The 22,682-nt window shown below is 43.5% G+C and overlaps 1 protein-coding gene across 5 annotated transcripts in view; it reads left to right on the top strand.

Moving 5' to 3' along the window:
* The window catches only part of PTCH1 (patched 1), a 70,184-nt gene that overhangs the window by 35,994 nt on the left and 11,508 nt on the right, over positions 1-22,682 (top strand). For 4 of the 5 annotated variants that reach the window (XM_061426134.1, XM_061426132.1, XM_061426136.1 and 1 more), the window contains 11 exons: positions 275-406; positions 832-987; positions 1,660-1,758; positions 2,257-2,382; positions 8,045-8,163; positions 9,458-9,860; positions 10,282-10,591; positions 15,208-15,350; positions 17,365-17,548; positions 19,019-19,299; positions 20,731-20,868. In XM_061426134.1, coding sequence (XP_061282118.1) covers positions 275-406; positions 832-987; positions 1,660-1,758; positions 2,257-2,382; positions 8,045-8,163; positions 9,458-9,860; positions 10,282-10,591; positions 15,208-15,350; positions 17,365-17,548; positions 19,019-19,299; positions 20,731-20,868 — 2,091 coding nt within the window. The remainder of the gene's footprint in view (positions 1-274; positions 407-831; positions 988-1,659; positions 1,759-2,256; positions 2,383-8,044; positions 8,164-9,457; positions 9,861-10,281; positions 10,592-15,207; positions 15,351-17,364; positions 17,549-19,018; positions 19,300-20,730; positions 20,869-22,682) is intronic. The other variant, XM_061426133.1, reaches the window with a different exon arrangement.

The following is a 22,682-nucleotide window of genomic DNA, read 5'->3' as shown; positions in this document are numbered from 1 at the left end:
GATGCAGAGTAAATAGAGCTCTCAGAGTGAACTTCAATTACAGAGCTTACTGCAGCTCCACGTTCTCACTTGATTAGCAATAGCCTTCAGTGTCTTGGGCCCAGGTCATTTCATATTAATCCAAGTCCAAATACCAATCGTGTAGAACTCTTTTTAAGGCATCCAAAAGTAGTGGGGGTTAGGCAAAGGGGACATGTCACTTGAAGTCCGTGCTCTTGAAGCTCATTGCAGCTTAAATCCCATCTGGGAATTTGTCCTTGCATTGTGACCACAGGTGGTTCATCAGAGTGTTGCTCAGAACTCCACTCAGAAGGTGCTTTCCTTTACCACGACGACCCTGGATGACATCCTCAAGTCCTTCTCTGATGTCAGCGTCATCCGAGTGGCCAGCGGCTATTTACTGATGGTAACAAAACAGTCAGTTCACTTCTTCAGGGGAGGAGGGGGTTGGTTTTGTTTTTCAGTTTCTACCTCTTCATGACTGCCCCTGCTTTTTAACTGCTCTTAACACACACGTGCATCCAAGACAGTGAGAGCTCAGCTTCATAACGGTTTAAAAAGTGGTCATGTAAAGCATTTAGTACCATTTGCGGTTGCCCATCTTTGACTTGTACCATTTCGTGTGATGTCTGTAATGTAAATTTTCGTTGTTGTTGGGATGTAATAAGTTCTACCTTTTGATTTGGGGTGATGGGTGGGGGAAAACATTAGAATCTCTACACATTCTAATGTTTGGCTTTTGTTTTGTGTCTCCCCCTCCCTCTCCCCACCCTCCGATCCCCCGTCATTCCCTCACCTCCCCCGCCCCTGCCCCAACTGTTCTGCTCGCAGCTTGCCTATGCCTGTTTAACCATGCTGCGCTGGGACTGCTCCAGGTCCCAGGGTGCCGTGGGGCTGGCTGGCGTCCTGTTGGTTGCGCTGTCAGTGGCTGCAGGATTGGGCCTGTGCTCGCTGATCGGGATTTCCTTTAACGCTGCAACAACTCAGGTACCAAAGGAGCCATCCATCCGCTGTTGTTGACAAACGCCCCTCTCCAGGCTTGGCCTAGTCGGCCTCCTGTGTGTCCGTGTCACCTCAAGGGTCTTCCAGTCCTTTTTCGCTTGGATGCCCCATTCCTCAGAGAGTGCTGTCTCTCAATGGACCACTTGACAGTGGGCAGGTCCGAATGGGCTTGTTGATTAGTCAGAGATGCCTCATTTATTAGTAGAATTTATATCATGCATTCGAGCAGTGGGTCTTAATCTTGAATGTGCATTAGCATCACCTGGAGGGCTTGTGCAACCTAATCGCTGGGCCCCATCGCCAGAGTTTCTAATGCAGCCCATCTAGGGTGGGGGCAGCTAGCCAGCTCCTATCAGTGCTGGTCTAGGGCTCACGCTCTGAGAACCACTGCTTTAAATGAGTTAGATTCTGTTTCATTTATTAACTTAAAAAAATTATTATACATGGAACTTAGGAATGTACAAGATCTACTGTGAGCTACAACTTCTACATATGGGGATTTAACTATCAGATAAAAGTAGATTTTTCACATGAGTTCATGAAAGCTGTCCATTGGGCAACTATTAGGGGTGCTGGTGGCAATGTTTTAAATAGCTTTAGGATTCCCAGAGTTGGCCCTCATTTGTCTAATGTCACTGTGCTGTGTTTCCACTGCAGGTTTTGCCGTTTCTCGCTCTTGGCGTTGGTGTGGATGATGTCTTTCTTCTGGCGCATGCATTTAGTGAAACGGGACAGAATAAAAGAATTCCTTTTGAGGTAATACAAAAACAAAAGAAGAAAGCGTTGAGGAAAGCAGAAATCCCTCTGTGTTCCTTGAGTGTTTGTCCTTTCCCTTTTCTCAGTCTGGCCCAGTAACTATTTTAGTCCCAAGTCAGAAGATACATTACTGCCTGTAAATAAGTAAGTTATAAGAATCTTAGGACACTTGTTCCAGTATGCACATTTGTCTTTTTGAGTTTTTTGGTCACCTTATTCTCATTTCTCCTTGCCCCTTTTTAATCATATTAAAAATTTACTTAAATCATTATCTTGCAGCGTTGTGCTTTGGGTAGAAATGACCATGAACAACATGTGCCTATAGATAGGTTTTCAGTGTTGGTGTTAGAGAGAAAGGCAGAAATGTCCCCTCACATAAGCATTGTAAAATACTAGTTCTCTTGTTTTGCCACTTATTTTGAATTGTTAATTGTTCAGACAACATGTGGTCTGAGGCCCCACCTTGCAGCTCCCAGCATTGTGGTTTCTCTTTCTCAGGACAGGACCGGGGAGTGCCTCAAGCGCACGGGAGCCAGCGTGGCCCTCACCTCCATCAGCAACGTCACAGCCTTCTTCATGGCCGCGTTGATCCCAATTCCCGCTCTGCGGGCGTTCTCCCTGCAGGTGCGTCTCCAGGGACCGGGTCTGTGAGCACTGCTCACAGTGAGCCTCCCATGTCTCCTTTTCTCCACTGATGTGCTTACGGTTCTACCACCATGAAGTAAAGAAGCAGGCCAGTGTTTGGGGCTCTCTCTTCTGGGGTGGATGCTTCTTTAAACAGTGATGCTGGCACTCCCTGTGAGACAAAGTTCTAGGGTTCTTTCTTTTCCTTTCAAGCCCTGTAGCTCCAAAGCCCTGAGGCCTGGACATCCTCATAACCTACTGCCTTAGGGACTCGCCCTTTTCTTTAGAGTTAAACAAAATGGTACCAGGCCACTCTGTGGGATGCCTAGAAACCCCTGCTCCAGATGAACAGGAGCCCTTGGATTGGTCCCTGGTGCGGCCAGTTCTTAATCACCCCTGCTTCTAAATTCTGTGCTCAACTGCCCTCCCCTGCTGGCCACCCTCTCTTGATTTCCCTGAATGAAAGTGGAGAAAGTATTAGTCACTAAGACGTGTTTTACTCTTTGTGACCCTGTGGACTGTAGCCCGCCAGCTCCTCTGTCCATGGGATTCTCCAAGCAAGAAAACTGGAGTGAGTAGCCATGCTTTCCTCCAGGAGATCTTCCTGACCCAGGGATTGAACCCGGGTCTCCTCCTCCATTGTGGGCAGATTCTTTACCTTCTGAGCCACCAGGAAAGCCCTGATTTCCCTAAAGCAACCCCCAACACAAAGCCACTGCACAAAGCAGACTCACTGACATGGGATGAGGTTGCAGTATAGCCCAGGCTAGGCAAGAACCTAAGACTGATCATGAGATACTTCAGCAGGTGAGGAGATACTGGCCAGTCTCTGCCTGGGGGAGTTCCTTGGTCCCTTGTTTGCTACCTTTCCTTCCTTGGATAACCCCACAGTCTCTCCTGGTCCCTCTTCTCTTTCCTTTTGGTTCCCTACGCCATTCTTAAGCTGCCCCCAAAAACTCAGAATTCCTCTCCCTTTCTTATGCAAGTTTGTCCTTCTTTGTTCTGCTCCTTCCAAACCAGGCCCTTTCACACCTAGAGGCCTCTGAGATATTGTGCCAAGGAGCCAGCTGAGTTGTAAGAATGAAGAGTTCCCTCAACTGGGGATGCAGCTATAGTATGGGCATTGCTCTTCAGCTGCTTGAAACTCATGGGACATCCTGAAATTGGTCAACACAGCAGATAAAGAAGGCTACTTGACCAGTTTGTGACATGGTCTTCCTCAAGGATATTATTGAGGTTTTGTGAATTAAATTCAAATTTCAAAGCTTCAACTGTTGTCCAAGAAAGATTAAAGAAACAGTGACTTTCCTTTCTCTCTGTGTCTTACAATGCAGTAGTAACTCATGAGATGGCCAGGTTTTTAAAGGAAACATTTTATTGCCACTTTTTAAACTTTTGTTAACATCCATCCAGCTTTATTCATGCTGCTTTGCTCCTTTTAATGACCAAAAGGTTCTAAGGATTGTGACCAGGAGAAGAAATTGACAAATCATAGATTAGGTTTATATTTATATTTTTATTAACACACTCAGCTCTTTTTTAACCTTCCAATGTGAATCTTTTTTCACTAATCACCTATATAAGCCTAAGCAACTAGTGATCTTGCTAGCTGTGGACACTACACTTGTTTAACATTTGGTGTAAAATTTTGTACCCATCACTCTGACCACCAGAACCCCCAAAAGAGAAATACTGAAAAAGGTTAAGTTTTTATTATAAATATATAAAAAATATAGAAGTAGTGAGTGAATAAATGAACAAAGTTAAATCTGAAAGTGGGACCAGAATTCAAGGAAAATGAAAATACATCTAACTGCTCAGTAATACGAAAGGTAAATAACAGATGCCCACTAATTATTAGTATTTTTTGGTACAGCTGAAGTTGTAGGACGCCTTTTGCACAGGCGTACATGTGTGCACCACCCGTTGATAGCCTGCTCTTGTATACAGCAGATCCTGGCCCTGAGAAACTGCTCTAGAGTCTTTTAACAGTGGGCCCTCCCTCTTGCCTCTGTCCTTCTCTGCCTGCCTTTTCCCTCGCTGTTCTGGCTGCCTCACACTCCTTCTTTTCTTCTTGTCCCTCTCTCTCATTTTCTCCTGTTCTCTCTCAGTACAAACTGATGATTCATCAAGGCATACTCTCCTTTAATGATATCCTATGGTGTGGTGGTCTGAAAAGCTACATGAGTTTTCCTTACGTCTTTTAGAAAATCCAGTTCGCTAAGTTCTCCTAAGGTAAGCACCTTACTGAGATGAATTGAATGCTGTTGGTTTTGCACTTCTATTCCAGGGTACTGGAGTATCTAGAAAACTGCATCTGCAGCTTCTAGGAATCTTCATTTATTAAAAAATGGCCTCCTGTGATACTGGTTCATTCTCTGTAAAAAAAAAAAAAAAAAAGATGGAAAATGTAAGGAAAAAAAGCATGCCATGATTTTTGCAGTAGCCATCAGACATTTTATGCTTGGTTCCCTTTAAAATGTATTGACATTTGAAATTGACCATTATATAATTTATCTTTCCTTTAGTAACCATGTTAAGTTGAAACTTTGGTTATTCATTTGTATTTGTATATTCAGGATGCTATAGGTTAAGCATATGTCTAAAGGGACATATACAAAACAGTTTTGTCCAGTAATAAACCGACATTTAGAATTTTTCCCTGTCAAGTTTTTTCAATTGTGTAACCTTGTCAAAATAAATAGATTTTTTTCCCCAAAGAAACCTCTTTTTCAGTCTTTACCATCTGTCCAAATGCCACCTCTATACCAGAAAGCAGTGGCACTGTCTATAATTCTTTGAGAACCAATGCCGTGCACCAGGGTTTTGCTGGTAACTGAATGGTATTTGTTCTTCAATGAAAACTCCCGAAACGGGATGCCTTATTGTTCCAGATGGTAAGAGGGTTTAGATGAGGGCCCCTCTAGGCAGGCCAGTTCCTCTCTGCTCTGCAAGTGTCTCAGTGGGGCCACCCATAGATGCTTTGCAGGGGAATGGGACATTTCCTTTAGGCACAGCAATGAGAATTGATTGATGGTATAAAATCATCCCCTGAAAAGCTGGTATAAAATCAGCTTTTCGGATTTACCTAAAATTTCTTAAACTGCTCTTTGCTCTAGTGGTGACACTCCTCTTACTGAGAAATTCTTGCTGTTTGTTTTTACCATTTCGGTGCTCTTTAGAGGATATTGGAGTTCTACAACTTTCTTATCAGAAAATACCCTACTTGTATATTTAATAAGCTGTTGGACAATAAGTTGAGATGGGAGACTGCCTTGGGTTTCTTCTTTCATTGCTCCATTTCCACCACAAAGAGACCAAGCAAGATGCCCATCAAATTTCTTGGATGGATGAGGGCTGGTATCAGATACATCCCCCATCTACTGCAGAAAGCATCAGTGCTGTTCTGGCCACAACATCTAGGCCACCTGTATACATGTTCGTGTATATGAAGTTTTTTCACAGTCTCTGCTCCCATCCCGAGGAACTTCTATTCAAAATGAGATGCCCAGAGTTTCTTATTGTATTATACTCCTGATCTAAGCATGACTGTAATAAAAAGAGAAGCTGAAAGGATCCAACCCCCAAGGCTGAGGTTTCCTGGAAAACCCTTGAGAATCAGGCCCATTCTCCCCTCAGTTCTGATTGGTCAGGAATCCTACCTGTGCTACCCCCCCGCCACCCCCTCGCCCACCGGTCACCATTGTCTGTCCCCTGACACAGACACATCAAGCCTGAGTCTGAGTCCGATTTACTGGGAACCTCAGGTAGGTGGCCTTCCTCTGCACCACTGGTCTTTATTAGGTAACAGGGATGACAGCAGGGCTAATGTCGCCTCCTGGTTGCAGCAGGAATCAGATGGATGCTATGTAACTTAGCTACCTGACCTCCCATCACTCCTGCCCCTTTCTCTAACTCTTAACAGAATTTTAAACTTAGCAGTGCTTCATAGCTCCTAAACTCAGACACCACCTACTGAATTTCCTCCACACATCCTTCCTCCCTGGTTTTCCCAAAACCCTTTTTTGTATTCTCCATCTCCCAAGAAACCTTTCTTGACCACCCTCCCCACCCCCATGTGTACCCCCAACTTCTTGTTCCCCCTCCTCTGAGCCACTCTGGAACTCTGGCCTGCTTTTATTACTACATTTATCAGCCTAAACTGTAATTTGTTTCTAGCTGTGTCTTTCCTTGAGAACGGGACTTTTGTCTTATTTATCTTTGTGTCTTCCATATCTAATATGGAGCCCTGACTTTTTAAATTATTTGCCTGTTAGATTAACCCTCTAGTCAAAATAGTGAGTTGCTTGTAACATATTATTGGACAGATCTTTAAAATACCTTATCACAGTGGCCGGTTAACATGTTTCATATATTTTGAGTTGAAGAGTTTTCAAGGCAGATTAAAAAGAGAGGGATTGGGTCATTTTTAGGAGACTCTTGGTTATTTTTTGGTTTTATAGACTGCTGCTACTAAGTCACTTCAGTTGTGTCCGACTCTGTGTGACCCCATAGACGGCAGCCCACCAGGCTCCGCCATCCCTGGGATTCTCCAGGCAAGAACACTGGAGTGGGTTGCTAGACTGGACAGAGTATTAATCATTGAAAAGCATCTCTCCAAAACTTGGGCTTGCATTTCACCTCAAGCATAAATTCAAAAATTACTATCCAAAGACATTTGCGAAGTTTTCTGATAGTGTTTCATACCACTTATAATCAAGTTTTCTTTTCTCACCCTGAGACATTTACCCAGTTTGAGATGGTTTTACAACTAAGCAGTTCTTTGAAAAACCTCTTAAGAGGTTTTATTTTTCAAGCAAATTTCTGATGATTTCTTGGTTGCTTAGCATTCCACTCACATTTTTTCATCGTGCTCCTTCTTTCCATGCCTTTGTGAATGGGAGAGACTTTCAACTGTCCTCTGTTGACTTTCCCCTATTAACAGCCCAATTGTATAATTTTTACTAGGTCAGCAGGAGACTTGCCAAAGCACTACAGAATCGAGCCCCATGTTTATTCTAGGTTATGGAGTGACTTTTGAATCTGTACTTATTTATTCTGCGTGCTAGAGTCACACACAGGAATTTCTGCTTAACTCTCCTTGACCTTTTATGTTACTGTGCTCACACATACCCCCAGGCTACTCTAGAGGCTATTTGGAATGTGCCTATTAAAAACCTCAGGGGATGTGTTTGAAATTTTATTTCATGTTTTAAAGGTGACATTTTGATATACTCGATCCACTTTATATATAAAATTTCTAAGTGTAAAACCAGGGCTGCGTGAACTCTTAGGAACATTCTAGGAGGAAAATGTTTCTTTTTGTCTTAAAGTAAAATAACAAGTATTTTCTTTGTTCTGCCTTTGTCAGTTTGGTTTGGTTAGGTTGCTAGAAGATGTTAGTTTAGTTTAGTTCCTGTGTTTGTACCCCATGAACTCATGGAATTATTAGAGATGGAAAGGATCAAAATGATGAGTCCCTCCTATTACAGTCAAATGGTCTGTCAAAGTGATAAGAAATTCCAGCATCTATTTTGGGTTTAAATACCTCAGTAACAAAGTAAAAGAAGGATGTTGTTTAAAGCATCTTTATTTTTTCAAAGCAGTCCTCTGACTGGGAGGAGATGTGTTAGTGACCTCCACATTTTTTTTTTTCTCCCAGGCGGCTGTAGTAGTGGTGTTCAATTTTGCTATGGTTCTGCTGATTTTTCCTGCAATTCTCAGCATGGATTTGTATCGACGTGAGGACAGGAGATTGGATATTTTCTGCTGTTTCACAAGGTACATTTTCTGTCTTCTGTCGCCTTTATTTGTTGGGAACATAGTGGTAATGTTTAGAGAACTTTTTAGTCTGTGCACTTGGAAGGGAGTGTAGTTAACAGTGTGCTGGACACAGGGGAGATGATAGACAGAGGGTGCTTCCTCAGGGGGACGTCAGAGTCACGGTGTAGTTAACAGTGTGCTGGACACAGGGGAGGTGATAGACAGAGGCTGCTTCCTCAGGGGGACGTCAGAGTCACGGTGTAGTTAACAGTGTGCTGGACACAGGGGAGATGATATACAGAGGATGCTTCCTCAGGGGGACGTCAGAGTCATGGTGTAGTTAACAGTGTGCTGGACACGGGAGATGACAGACAGAGGGTGCTTCCTCAGGGGGACGTCAGAGTCACGGTGTAGTTAACAGTGTGCTGGACACAGGGGAGATGATAGACAGAGGGTGCTTCCTCAGGGGGACGTCAGAGTCACGGTGTAGTTAACAGTGTGCTGGACACAGGGGAGATGATAGACAGAGGGTGCTTCCTCAGGGGGACGTCAGAGTCACGGTGTAGTTAACAGTGTGCTGGACACAGGGGAGATGATATACAGAGGATGCTTCCTCAGGGCGACGTCAGAGTCACGGTGTAGTTAACAGTGTGCTGGACACGGGAGATGACAGACAGAATGCTTCCTCAGGGGGACGTCAGAGTCACAGTGTAGTTAACAGTGTGCTGGACACGGGAGATGATAGACAGAGGGTGCTTCCTCGGGAGGATGTCTGAGTCACGGTGTAGTTAACAGTGTGCTGGACACAGGGGAGATGATAGACAGAGGGTGCTTCCTCAGGAGGATGTCAGAGTCACGGGGTCTCTCCCCTCCCTCGAGCATCCTCAACAGCCCCGAGGTTGTGATACAGTGGTCATTGTTTATCACACACCAGTGTTGCTGATCATTGGGAGTGGGTTGTATCCCTATGGGCAGAACAATGGTTTAAAACCACTATCTGGAAAAAGTATCACCCTTTGGGTGGTTTGGTTTTTGAGTCTTTTTTTAAAGGAATTCTGCATTAAAAAGGTTCATCAGCATGTAACTTGATTTTTGTCAGCCAGATTCAGGATCAAGCATCCATTTGGCCCCCTTTGACTTACTTATGTCTCTGTCCAGATAGATAAACCAGATGATGTTTGTGGAGTTCAGTGATAACATTTTGTTCCTAAATCAGAACTATGTAAAGTGGATAGAATCAGTCATTGGCAAAAATGAAGGCATTGTTTCCTTGTTTCAGTATCCCACTGCAATATAATTCCCCCTCTTTCAGCCCCTGTGTCAGCAGAGTGATTCAGGTTGAACCCCAGGCCTACACAGAGACTCACGATAACACCCGCTACAGCCCCCCACCCCCCTACAGCAGCCACGGCTTCGCCCATGAAACCCAGATCACCATGCAGTCCACGGTACAGCTTCGCACAGAGTACGACCCCCACACGCACGTGTACTACACCACTGCCGAGCCACGCTCCGAGATCTCCGTGCAGCCCGTCACCATGGCTCAGGACACACTCAGCTGCCAGAGCCCTGAGAGCACCAGCTCCACAAGGGACCTGCTCTCCCAGTTCTCGGACTCCAGCCTCCACTGCCTGGAACCCCCCTGCACCAGGTGGACACTTTCATCTTTCGCTGAGAAGCACTATGCTCCTTTCCTCTTAAAACCAAAAGCCAAGGTAATTACCAAAACAGAAGACTCTATTCTTCAAAAAATAACAAAGCAGGCGCCTTTGAAATTCATTAGATTGCTTCTTCAGATGTGATACATTTCAGGCCTCCTAAGGAGTCAGCCCATTTAGAGCTGGAGGCCATTTTAATGAGCTCATCTTCTACAGGCATGAATCTATATGTGGCAAATGTTTCTTTCAAATTTGCATCAACTCCTTGCATTTTTAACATTTTATACTTTGTGAGCTTGTTTTAAAATGCATTTACCATGATTTTCTGTTTTTATTGCTCTGGAAAAACGACCCCTACATGCTATTTCCAGGCAGTATTATGGTAAGAATGAGGTATAAACCAAACAGCTCATCTTTGTCAGGAGAGGCTCGGTTATGTTCCTCTGGGTCTGATCTCGGGCCCCTTATTCTGTTGCAGGTCGTGGTGATCTTCCTTTTCCTGGGCCTGCTGGGGGTCAGCCTTTATGGGACCACCCGAGTGCGTGATGGGCTGGATCTTACAGACATTGTGCCTCGGGAAACTAGAGAATATGACTTTATTGCTGCACAGTTCAAATACTTTTCTTTCTACAACATGTATATAGTCACTCAGAAAGCAGATTACCCGAATATCCAGCACTTACTTTATGACCTTCATAAGAGTTTCAGTAATGTGAAGTATGTCATGCTGGAAGAAAATAAACAGCTTCCCAAAATGTGGCTGCACTACTTCAGAGACTGGCTCCAAGGTAAGATGCTGCTGGAGGGCACTCATCCTTTGTGAACATTCACCGTTTGGTCTTTGGTGTGTTCGATTTCCACAGGTTCTCTTTGTTCTCTTTACTCAAGTGTTAGATCATAATGTAACACTGACATGTTTCATTGAGTTCTAAGGATTGCTTAAAATTCTTATATAGACTCTGGGGCAGCTCCCAAATCTGGTTTTTACCTGTAAAACAATGCAAACAATTCAAATAGCCAATTGAGAAACTTCTGTAAGAATTTATGAGTACACAGTAGGAAATGGGAAAGTAGGTTATAAAATATGGAGCTGGATGCTTCTAGTACTCTTTTTTTTTTTTTTTGAATAGTGGTTAGTTTGGTGACCAAGTGAAATTCAAATGTTGATGGAATTTCTAGGCTGACTCGCTGCCAGATCATAGCTTACTACACCAGTAGTTTGCATCATTGGAGAATATAATTTAAAATTCCATATTTTGACCATCTCTTGACTTGGCATATGAAATAAACTTAAACGCTCAATGGCATCTGATAGTATATCATAAATAATCAATTCTGCTTTAAAATGTCTTTCTTCACTTCTTACCTTGTCCTTAGAAACATTTCTAGGAACTAGTAGTAAACTGGAGAGAAAGAGGGCCTAAATTTGCTCCTAATTGTTGACTGAATATGAATGTATTCAGTAATTCTAAGAACATCTGTTCATTTATTATGTGTTGACACATGCAAAGTGGAGTGGAGAATCAAGATAATTACACACACAATTCAAGCAAAAATATTCTTACCGAAATACCAAAATAATTATGGCCCCATCATTTTTTGGCTTAAGTTATCCAAATGATTGTCTTAATTTCCCACTTAATTAGGCTTGTTTAAATACAGATTTAAATGCCTTTTATGGTCTTAAGTCAGTACACTTGTATGTAAAGATTAAGCAGCCAGTTTCCCTGTGATTTTGCATGAAATGGTAAACAATGTAAATTCGATTGAAAATTGTTCAATACAGATTCTAGCTTTGACTCATGTTCCCAGAATTTTGTTCTTGTGTGTATTATCACATTTGAGCTCTTTCTCAGGAAGGCAAAAAGGACTACATGACATTAACAATATTTTTTAACATGCTTATGAGATTAACTTAAATTTGTTACAGGTCTTATTTTTTACAGTAGTATGGGAGGCTGTTTTTTTTTTTTCCCCAGATAGTGAATCAAAAGAGGACCCAGAAAGTTGAGAGATTCCCTGCTTTTCATTTTTCCCCCTTTGGCCAAAGACATGCAAATAACTTGCCACAAATAACAAAGAGGTCTGCAGAGCACTGCCAGTATCTGAGCGAAGAAGGGTTATTGTGGAATTGATTCCAGTGTCTTTGGCCATTCCTTTGGATGCTCAGTATGGCATGTTAGGCGGAGCTTGGGAAGGAGGCAGCAGGGCATTGTCTCCAGGCAGTGCAGAAAGCTAACCTTTTTATAGCGTATTATAAATTATCCTCATGCTTTCATCCCTTTAAAGACCTAAAACATTTGGACTTGAGAATCTTTTTAAAAGGTGTGCTTGAATCCTGTTTTCATTGCTAAGTGAACAACACCCATCTAGACCAAATAAGATCCATTCATGGCCCCTGATCTGGGTCCCAGCCAGACCAGATCTCTGCTTCTGACTCTGCCAAGGTCCAGCAGAGCACTGTACACAGAAGGCCAGATACTGGGACCACCAGCTGCCTAGATGCTTTTCAGGCCTTTTGTGTGGTTGATTTGGTCTTTGAACATTTATTTCTTCCAAGGAAGTAGTTGTCCTTGAATCCGCTTTCCTTAAGAACATTTTGGGTAGTTATAAGTGATGGGACCCCCATTAGAAAACCATGTCAATCCCATAGGTCTTTAGCAACATTCCAGTGGTCTTTTTAAGGGAGGAGGGGTTTACTCATAAAAATATATAATCGAAATACAGAAAGTATCTCAAATGTCACCTTTAAACATATATGCAAATGAGGTGGCCTTAGTGATAAAACCGTATTGCACAAATGGTGTTTGTTTATATTTCACACTTCATTACACAAATAAAATTTAGATTAACATTTTCTTTTTAAGCTCTTATATCAAAGAAAAATTGGCAATAGGGATAATTAACTCAAAACTTCACACTAGAAAATAATTTCTGGTATAAAATATTTTCAATGAAAAAGTTGGCCAAAATTTCATGTTTTGCTGTAAAATAAGTGAAACATCACAGTTCTTTGCTGCAGGGCATGTGTCGGAATATGAAGCGTTAGCCAAGGGAAGAAGCAAATTCCTGTTCCTTGTTTTGTGTCAAGATTCTGTAATTTGTGTGCACTTAGGCCAAAACTTATTACTTGAGTTTTTTGATAATTAGTCAGAAAATAATATACTAATTATGAAAGAACTTAGCTTTTCTATGAAGTCAGTGATTATTTCTCATTCATCCTGAAGCCCCAGTAGAGTGAATGGCGAGTAGGGGCCAGCAGCGTCAATGATGAGTTGAACTAAAATAAATAGCCAGTGGGGGGTGACCTCCCCAAATCAAATCCTTCTTTCTTTGTCTCACTCGAGGGTGTCTTCAGAGTATAAATATCCAACAACTGCACTCAGATTTTTGGGACCCCTGATTGCCACTTTGTATCATTGATGCCCATGTTAGCTCTGCTGTCTTATCCTTGAGGCTCCGACAAATGCTTCCTGGGCACTGCAGTGCATTCAGGGCAGTTCAGAGCATCTGTGGTTCAAGCCAACTCTGGAAGAGGCTGCCTCTTCAAAGGTTAACTCCAGCACTTAGCTGCTGTGTGACTTTCCTTACGTCAGTTCACCATTCTAAGCCTCAGTTTTCTCATCTGTAAAAGAATACTAGCAGGCTTAGAAACTCATGAGGTTTTAAGAATTAAATGAGAGGTAGTCAGTGTAAAATGCTTAGACAGCCCCACACTCACTATAAGCCTGAGCTGTTCCTCAGGATTAGCAGGTCAAGAGGAAAGGGTTAAAGTGCCATGGAAGCCACAAAGTGATGAAAATTCTATTACGGTGAGGAAACCAGAACAGGCCTCTTTTCTGGGGGGTTGTGGGGTAGAGGTGGTTTTTTTCTCTCCTGTTTGTTTTTTTTCAAAAACCAAAAAAAAAAAAAGGCTTTAGGTAATAAAATAACATCTGTTCAATACTGAGGGTTGTGTGCATGCCTCGCTATGAAAAACAGTCTGTGTGCAAGGGAAGCACAGCCGTTCCTGGTGGTCTCCCCACCCAGCGTTGCAGCCGCTCCACACTCCCCAAACAGGGCCTTCTTTCACCATGGAGCCCGCGGGCCTCATCCCCAAATTGTTCCTGTGAAAACAATGCCCACAGCAAAGGTTTAGAGAAGATCAGACAGAGAGGGACAGAGAGCACGAGAGAGGGTCTGTGCTTTCCTCTTCGCTCAACTTCAGCCCCCATTTTGAGCACGAAAAACAGAACCAGTTCTGTGTGTTGGGGGGAGTGGGGGGCAGGTGACTTTGAGGTGACTGAAGACGCTCCCTCCGTTCCTACTGATCACGGCTAACCTGTGCGTGTGCAGCTTGTTCAAAAGATGTGGCTTCTTAGGGGCTGGGACTCTGGCGTTCTACGTGGGAGGTGATTTGGGGGTGCAGGGCAACGAAAGGGGTGAGGGTGTCAGAGGAGACTGTGTGTGAGCCAGCAGTTGCTCAGCGCCTAAGGCCGGGTCACCAGGGCCCTGTTTTCTCTTCCAACACGCTTATCTCTTTACAGCTGTAGCCAAACCGTCAGGTCTGTAATGATGGTTTTGATTACAGAGGCCAAGCGCAGCTGTGTGTGGTGGGCTGGTGGGCTCGCCCATCCCCCAAGCCCACAAAGCTCTTTCCTTCCCCCTCCCCGGCCTTGCGGTTTGTCATCTGTTCTCACAGAGCCCCCTTGTATTGGCCTGTGGCTTCCTGTTCTCAATCTGATCCAAATTTACCCTGTGAGGTATTTCCCTGCACACACGCGCACACAAGATCCATCCTCCCCCTCCTTCACACCCCCTCTTCAAGGAAGGGTGGCAAAGAGGAAGAGAACAGTCGAGAGTGAATAGGTGTTGGCTGTGATCTTTACACAACCTGGCAGCCGATCCCACAGCTTGTGTTAGCTCCACAAGTCGAACAGATGGAACAAATTGACAGAATCATGTTCACTCACCCTGGGCTGGAGAAGCAACTCAGTTGCTGTTTGAAGTTGGGGGTTTGAATGTGTTTTTCCTGCTCTGAGTGGAATTTCTGGTTGTATTGAAGAACCCATGGCTTAGTCCCTAATGTATAACAAAACAGTGTTTGAGCCTAGTGTGTCTTCCTCACCCAGCTTTCTCTTGCTTTCTTATGACCTGGGGGAGAAGAGGGAGGAGTTTGGGGTCAAAACATGTGTATTTGTTTCCTAGAAATGAATATTCCCTCCCTTCTGCCTTTTGAAGCAGTGATTATCAGCATCCTGAAGTTCATTCACAAAACACGAGTATCACGTGAAGTCAAGAATAAGCAGAATACAGAATGCTTGGAGTTTATGGCGAACACTCCTCTGTCCTCAGTCCACCCCATTAGGACCAGGATCAATCTGGTTAAGAGTTATAATATATTACACACATTTGCCTTTTCTAGGACTTCAGGATGCATTTGACAGTGACTGGGAAACCGGGAAAATCATGCCAAACAATTACAAAAATGGATCGGATGATGGGGTCCTTGCCTACAAACTCCTGGTACAAACCGGCAGCCGTGATAAGCCCATTGACATCAGTCAGGTACTCTCACTGCCTTACACCTTGGGAGCTTCAGAGAGAGTTGTTGAGCAGGGCTTTGGGGCTTTTTATCCCACTGGATAACTGTGTGGCTGCGGGCAAACCAGGGTGCCTCACCTTGCTCATCTGTCGAATGGGGACAAGTGTGTTACTTATCTTCAGAGCAGTTGTCAGAACAAAGTATAGTTGAGGCAGTGCAGATTCTTTCAGATGTTAGACATACTGTGTTGCGTACTGTTCTCTTTTGAATTCTAGTCCTTGTTACCATGTCAGTCTTGGTTATATTCAAACTTGGAAAGGTGAGTCAGTTGGGTAGCAGAATTTGAAAGAACAGAAGTTGGGGTGATGGATGGGTTAGGAGAGATTACTAGCAGGATGGGAAGATTTGTTAGGTTTGATTCCTTTGGGTCACTGTGGCATGAGGGGTAGGGGAGGACAGACAGATTGCTCTGTCATGAGTGAGGCAGACGGAAATGCAGATCTTTGGACCCTTCATGGACTCACTGTTGTGCTTACCCCCAACGAAAGAAGAGCTGTTCCTGTTTGGTAATCATATTCTCCAGCTGCATTTGCCTCTTGGCTGTGACACTTGGATTCCAGCATATCCCCTCTGATTTCTTGGGCATGCTGCTGAGGGCATTTGGACCCTTCACATTTCAGAGGAGTCCAGTCCCACTCCTGGCTTCCCCAGGTCCTCCTCCCACTGTTCTTTGTAGCTTACTTGCTTCACCTTGAAGCAGAAAACCGTCATGCTAATGATCTTCCCAGCAGCTCTGTTTATTGTCTCCCCATTTTTGCTGGCATTAAAGGTGACAGATTTACAAAGTACATTGTTCAGAGTTATTATGGAGTGTGAACTTAGTGCTTTATGGCCGCATGCAGCGTGCTGTCAGGTTTGACAAGGATGCAGGCAGAGGAGTCTGTCTGAGAGATGGCAGGGGGATGCTGGGGGCTGGGTTGGTTTTAGGGACCAGGGACACCGTGGAACAAATGTGATTGGGCCAGGCCGCCAGACATCATTTCCTCTGCCTGGGAGGGAGAAAAGCGTGCTGGGTGCACGGAGGCCGTGTGAGCTGTACTATGTAATTCCAGAGACGGCTTGAAGACATACAGTTGTTACATATCCTGTGGATTAATTGAATCCAGATCCCTGAAATTTAGTTTTCTCCCTCTCCTCCACTTTCTTCCTTTACTCTTTCCCTATTAACTTCTGTCACTGGTGTTTTTCATTTTGTTAAAGATGAAAAGCATTGGAACCAGGTCTCCATCTGAAGTAAACAGGAAAAAATATATGCATATGTACATGTGTGTTTGTGTGTATTTGTCTCTGGATGTGTTTCACCTATACAAGGCCCGCAGACCAGCTCTAGAGGGAGCGTAGTATTTATTTGGCTTCCTCTTAGGATGTGGCACATATGCTAAATGTGACCACCTCGCTCAGACTAAGATTCCCAGAAAGACCAAGACTGTGCACCCGTCCCTTCTACTTTCTGGCGATGGACATCTTTTGAATACACAGGTCATAGGAGGCTAGTGTTAGCAAAATTTATACAGATGTTGTTTTATTTTTATAGCTCTCCTCCATTTACTGGGTGGCATTTCCTTCAGTGTTAACAGCAGAGGTTAACTGCACACAGACGTGTATGGGGATTCTTGCCAGGTTTTTTTTTCCCCTTTCCCCTCCTATAAATATGTTTCTCCAGATTGTTCATTCTCTGCCTTGGCTGCAGACACTCTTTTAGCATTCAGATTTAATTGGTTCAGTCAATTCCTGGGCCATCTGCCGAACTGTGTGTGTGTGTGTGTATGTGTGTTATAAACATGCCGATTGTTGCATTCTCTGATAAGTGCATTTTAAAAGGAACCAAAGGTGTTCTCATGGGATTTTCTGCACTTGCAAACAGAGACATTCTCTTCTTTGTTGCAAATGCTGGTGCAGTCTCTGCTTCTCTGTAGGCAGGAGTGCATTGACCCCAAGCCCCCACTCTGAAAGTCTCCTGTTCTACCCATTTTGCAGCTGACTAAACGGCGCCTGGTGGATGCAGACGGCATCATTAACCCCAGTGCTTTCTACATCTACCTGACTGCTTGGGTCAGCAACGACCCTGTAGCTTATGCCGCCTCCCAAGCCAACATCCGGCCTCACCGTCCTGAGTGGGTTCATGACAAAGCCGACTACATGCCAGAAACCAGGCTGAGAAGTAAGTAGCCCTCCACTGGACCTGCAAGCTGGTGAGGGCTCCTTGCACCCTGTACTTCCAAGCTCAGTTATAGCCCTCATCCGTTGACACCAATTAGGGTTCAAAAGTGTAAACAGAACAATGTATTTCTTTTAGTTTAAAACTCTGGGAGACAGATGAGGATGTGTAATCAAATACAACTCATGCTCTATCACACTGAGAAATAAGAGTCTCTAATCTCTCTTTGTGCCTTTGACTAAAACATCCACCAGGCATCTCTCTTTAATGCCAGCTGTTCCATGTGAAAGTTGGGGACGCCTCCAGGTTGAGTGTTGTTTTACTATTGCAGAGTTTTATCACTGGGGATTATATGTTTATCTTAACTTTGTCAACTCTGGTGTTGAAGGGATTTTTGGCAAGTTGAGTCATTCCTATAAGCCACCAAGCACCTGTACTCTGTCAAAGCTGTTTAAACCGGAGCAGAAAAGTCTGTATACAACAGCGTCCTCTTCCTTTCACCTCTCAGCCCCAACTTTGAAAGGTGGTTCTGGATGGATTTAATTTGCATTTATGTTAGAGGTATTAGTTGCTTATGCCTTGGGTATGAGGCTGAGGATGGACGTGAGAAAGAAGACAGTCCCTTTGCGAACATGGCTGGAGAGCAGGCGGGTTGTGCTTCCCTGTATCTAAACCTCAGAGCTTGGTGGCAAGCAGCCAAGGCTTGTCTTAATGAAAATTTATAGTTGAGATTATAATAGGGCAAATCATGTTTAGCAAGTCAGCTGAATGACCCCAAAGGGTCTGGAACACACAACGGCAGTAACTAAATGCTTGTTGTGTGAGGATTTCTTCCCCTGCTGCTGAAGACTTAGCATTGCATTAAAAAAGAAGCATGGAAGGTTTAAGTGTGTAAGATCACTAAAAGGATAAGAAAGTTAAGCATTTTTCTCAGTAAAGCATGACTTTTGAGTTATTTTGTTCTCATAAGTGATTAAGTAAAATGGTTTGAACTTAGTATTTTCACTTGTGTCAGTTGAACAGAAAAAAATGTTACCACAATTAAATTCTTAAGTTGTTTAGACCCATTGCAAACAAGGACTGCTTCTAGAAGATTAAAATCTAAGGGTAAATCAATATACAGATCACAGTCTCCTCCTCCACCTGCAACCCCCCTCCCCCAAAATCAAAAGTTCAGTATCATTTAAAATTTTTTAAACCAAAGACTGAAACTGTTAAGACCTTAAGACTATCAAGACCATCACTGGTATTGTTTGTCTTTCACGTTGAAAGAAGAGAAGTAAGCAGACTTTCTTGCTGAGTCCTTTCTCTCCTCATTGCACTTACGGAGAATCTGGGGACTCACGTCTGGGAGGCTAACGGTGGGACGCTTGCTGCCTTTTTTCCGCCTTCGGATGAAGCCTGTTTGCCTCTGTCAGTGTTGCCGGGAGCCCCTGACTCTTGGGCCCTCTCCCTGTTGTCTTTCCTGTGCAGTCCCCGCGGCAGAGCCCATCGAATATGCTCAGTTCCCTTTCTACCTCAACGGCCTGCGTGACACCTCGGACTTCGTTGAAGCCATCGAAAAAGTCAGAACCATCTGCAATAACTACACGAGCCTGGGGCTCTCCAGCTACCCCAATGGCTACCCCTTCCTCTTCTGGGAGCAGTACATTGGCCTCCGCCACTGGCTCCTCCTGTCCATCAGCGTGGTGCTGGCCTGCACGTTCCTCGTGTGCGCCGTCTTCCTCCTGAACCCCTGGACGGCCGGGATCATTGTGAGTTGATTCTAAGGGTCTTTGTGGAAGTCAAATTCCTTTCAGCATAGCTCTTTCTGCAGCCGGGAAGTTTTGTTTATGTCTGGGCCTCGGGAGGAGGGTATAGATTGCATCATCCATACTGTATTTATTCTACTGGAGGTGGCGAGGTTCATGCTTAGGTAGAGTCTTTAATGGCCTTAATCTTATGTCTCCTCTCCTATAGCATTAAACTTTTTAGGTAAAGATGGGGGAGTTTTTGAGCACACTTTCCATAATAGAGCTGAGTATATATTGATACAAACACTCAAAGCATAACTAATTTTTTTTTTATTCAAGTGTCATTTTGTTATGACACCCATACCAAATATAGAGAAGATTCTTCTAAATGGAGGGATAATTAGAGAAGTTGGGACGGTGGTATATGGATAAATCATTTTAGAGATGGTTTTGTGTGGTGTATTTGTTTTAACTCTTAGGGAGAAATGATAAAGTATTGCCAATCTATTTTTTTTACGTTCTTTCACCAAGTATAATGCTTGCAGGTTTGAAGCTAGTTTCGTGTAGAGTCTAATAAAATCATGGCAGTGTTTAAATTCCATGAACTGTGGTATAGCCTTCAAAATGCCAAAATTATAAAAACAGAGACCAGGTCTTGTTTCTGCACCATAAGTCTGTGCAGCAGGTATGTTTAAAGGTAAATGTTTAGTCTGTAGGAGTTTTCATGGTACTTAAGCAATTGATGTTATCCATCTTTCATTAGCTTATTAAAAGAAAGCAAAGGGGACTTTTATTGTTCTTGTCTGCTCGCCCTTCACTGCCTGCTGTCCCCCACCCCCAGAAGGAAAGATCATTCTCTCCTTCTCTTGTAAAGTTTATTGTTTTATTTGTATTTTCTCCTCTTTGGCCCAAAAAACTCCAAAGTCCACCTCACGGATTCTTTCCATCTCCCTAGAAATTTTTACAAGGCAGATGAAAGAACGGCAAATAAAAAAAAGCTTTTCCCTGGATTTAACTGTTTGCTTTGTCCACTCCAGTGACTCCACATTTCTTCAGAGTGAAGGGGCTGTAACCTGACCCGCATCAGCTGACCATACGTCCCCTTTCTCCTAAGTCATCCTCACTCAGCCCACAGGCTCTCCAAACAAAAGCAAAGTAACTTCTACGTAAAAGAATATTTATTCAGCCTGTCCTATCAACTTGCTTTAGGATGGAGGGCAAGGCAACCAAAAAAGTTTCAGCTCAGTTACAAGTTGAAGGATGGTCTCTGATGGTTAAGATCAAAACAGAAGGAAACGCCTTGTTTTAAACTATATTAAATTTGTAGCCAGCAATAAGTACATATCTGTATAACTCTTTATAGATCACACTCATGGAATAGTTTGGAAAGAATTTTTGCAACACCCAGAGTGTGTTTGTGCCCAGCCACTCATCCTGTGTTTTTTTTAAAAGGTGACAGTCTTGGCTTTGATGACAGTTGAGCTCTTTGGCATGATGGGCCTCATTGGAATCAAGCTGAGTGCCGTGCCTGTGGTCATCTTGATTGCTTCCGTCGGCATTGGAGTGGAATTCACTGTTCATGTCGCTCTGGTATGGGAGATAGTTTCAGTGAAAGCTGTGAAAAGGCAACCTATTTCCTCAAGCTCGTTTAGTTTACAAGTTGGGAACCTTTTCATTTTCTCCACCATCAAGGAGCACATCTGACACATCACAGCAAAAGGCTTGGGAGCACAGACACTCCCCAGGAGTGGCTGCAGTTCAGCTGGACTCCTTTCCCTCTGAGGGAATCTAAGAAGCAGGTCATCAAAGGTGGACGTTAGCCGGGCCATGTCAGCAGTAGACTGTGTCCTCGGTGTGTCCGAGTGGGCCCAGAAGGGTTCTGCTTATTTGGTGGTGTCAGTTGTGTCACGGGTCCTAAAGGTGTCAGCTGTTCCTAGACAGATGTTATATGAGTATGTGTGTGCACAAATACATAGTTTTTAAAACCACAGTAATGAAGCGGGAATAACATGAGACCACACTCGCAGGCATGGTGGGCGGGCATAGTTGAGAGTGAAGTGAATTGGCAGCTAAGGAAATACCCTGGGGCTAATGAACTCCCCATCTGAGCACCACCCCCCACCCCAGTTCCTTCGACCTCCCAGCCTCCAAATTCATGACAACAGAACATAAAAGAACTAGTGTTGCTCTCCATAGGAATCTCTCCCCTCTCTCTGTGGGCCCAGTCTTGTGAAAAAGGAGGGTAAACTTCAAGAGGAGTCTAATCCATGAGACAAGTCCTTCGTATACATTTATCAGAGAATTATTTAAAAGCCCCACAGTGATGTGTAAATTGTGCTCCATCCATACTTGTGTTTATAGCCTAAGACCTTGGGTTTACATAGGCATTCAGTAAATACTTGTTGACTGAATAAATACTGATGTTTGGAATCCTTGGCCAGGAAACCTCGCACTGGACTTGGATCAGATTACTTTTAGCCTTGCTTTTGCAGTCTCTAGCATTGGGCTCAACACATGGCCTCTGTGTGTCTACACACTGTCTACTACTTTCTATTGTCCTCTTTCAGGGCCATATTTATGCTACTTAGGGATTATAAACTTTTGTATTTCAGAAAGAATGTTCTGTTGCAGTTAACCTGTTCTTCCCCCAGTGTATAATAAAATGGTAATAATATAGAAACAGTTCTCTAAATTTTGAGCCTACCCAAATTGCTTTCCTCAGTTGAGCTGGGAAGAAGGAGAGGGGATTTTTAGAAAGAAGAGCTTAGAACTTAGAAAACACATAATATCATTTCTTTGAAAAATGAGAAAAATTTATATATGAGCTAAAAATCCAAAATCATTTTATTCTGTTGTGAATGAAAACCACTCTTTTTGGTGGCTATCATTACAGACAAGGGTGGTCCTAGATCAGATTTTTTTTTTTTTTTAGATCAGATTTTTGTGGTGGAAATGCTTAATATCTTTTCTTAAACTGTTGCAGCACCCTGGGTCTCTGAGGTAGTAGGAACATAAATATCCATACCAGTGTTGAATAAACAATGAAGGAACGCCTCTACTCCTCATGCAAGATTTAATCTTGAGAATGTAAGGAGTCTCAAGAGCCAACTTGGCTTTGTGCTGCTAGCCCAAGTCTTCATCAAGAGACTATCCACACACAGGACATGGCATTCTTACCACATCCTGTATGTGAAAGTCATCAAAGGATCAGTGGGCATCTGGCAGTTTATTGTTCCAGTAGCATAAGTTGTATGCAAGAAGATCAACTCAATTCTGGTGCTTATGGCCTCATGGCCCAAATACAGCACAGACAGCATGGTTCCAGGCCATTTTAGTGCTTTCCTCTCAGGAGAAAAAGATAACTACTTTGACCCTAAAGTCTCCTCAACTCTGAAAGAGCATCA

The sequence above is a fragment of the Bos javanicus genome, chromosome 8, assembly GCF_032452875.1.
Source record: "Bos javanicus breed banteng chromosome 8, ARS-OSU_banteng_1.0, whole genome shotgun sequence".
In the NCBI taxonomy this organism is placed as follows: domain Eukaryota; kingdom Metazoa; phylum Chordata; class Mammalia; order Artiodactyla; family Bovidae; genus Bos; species Bos javanicus.
This window is presented reverse-complemented; position numbering and strand designations above follow the sequence as displayed.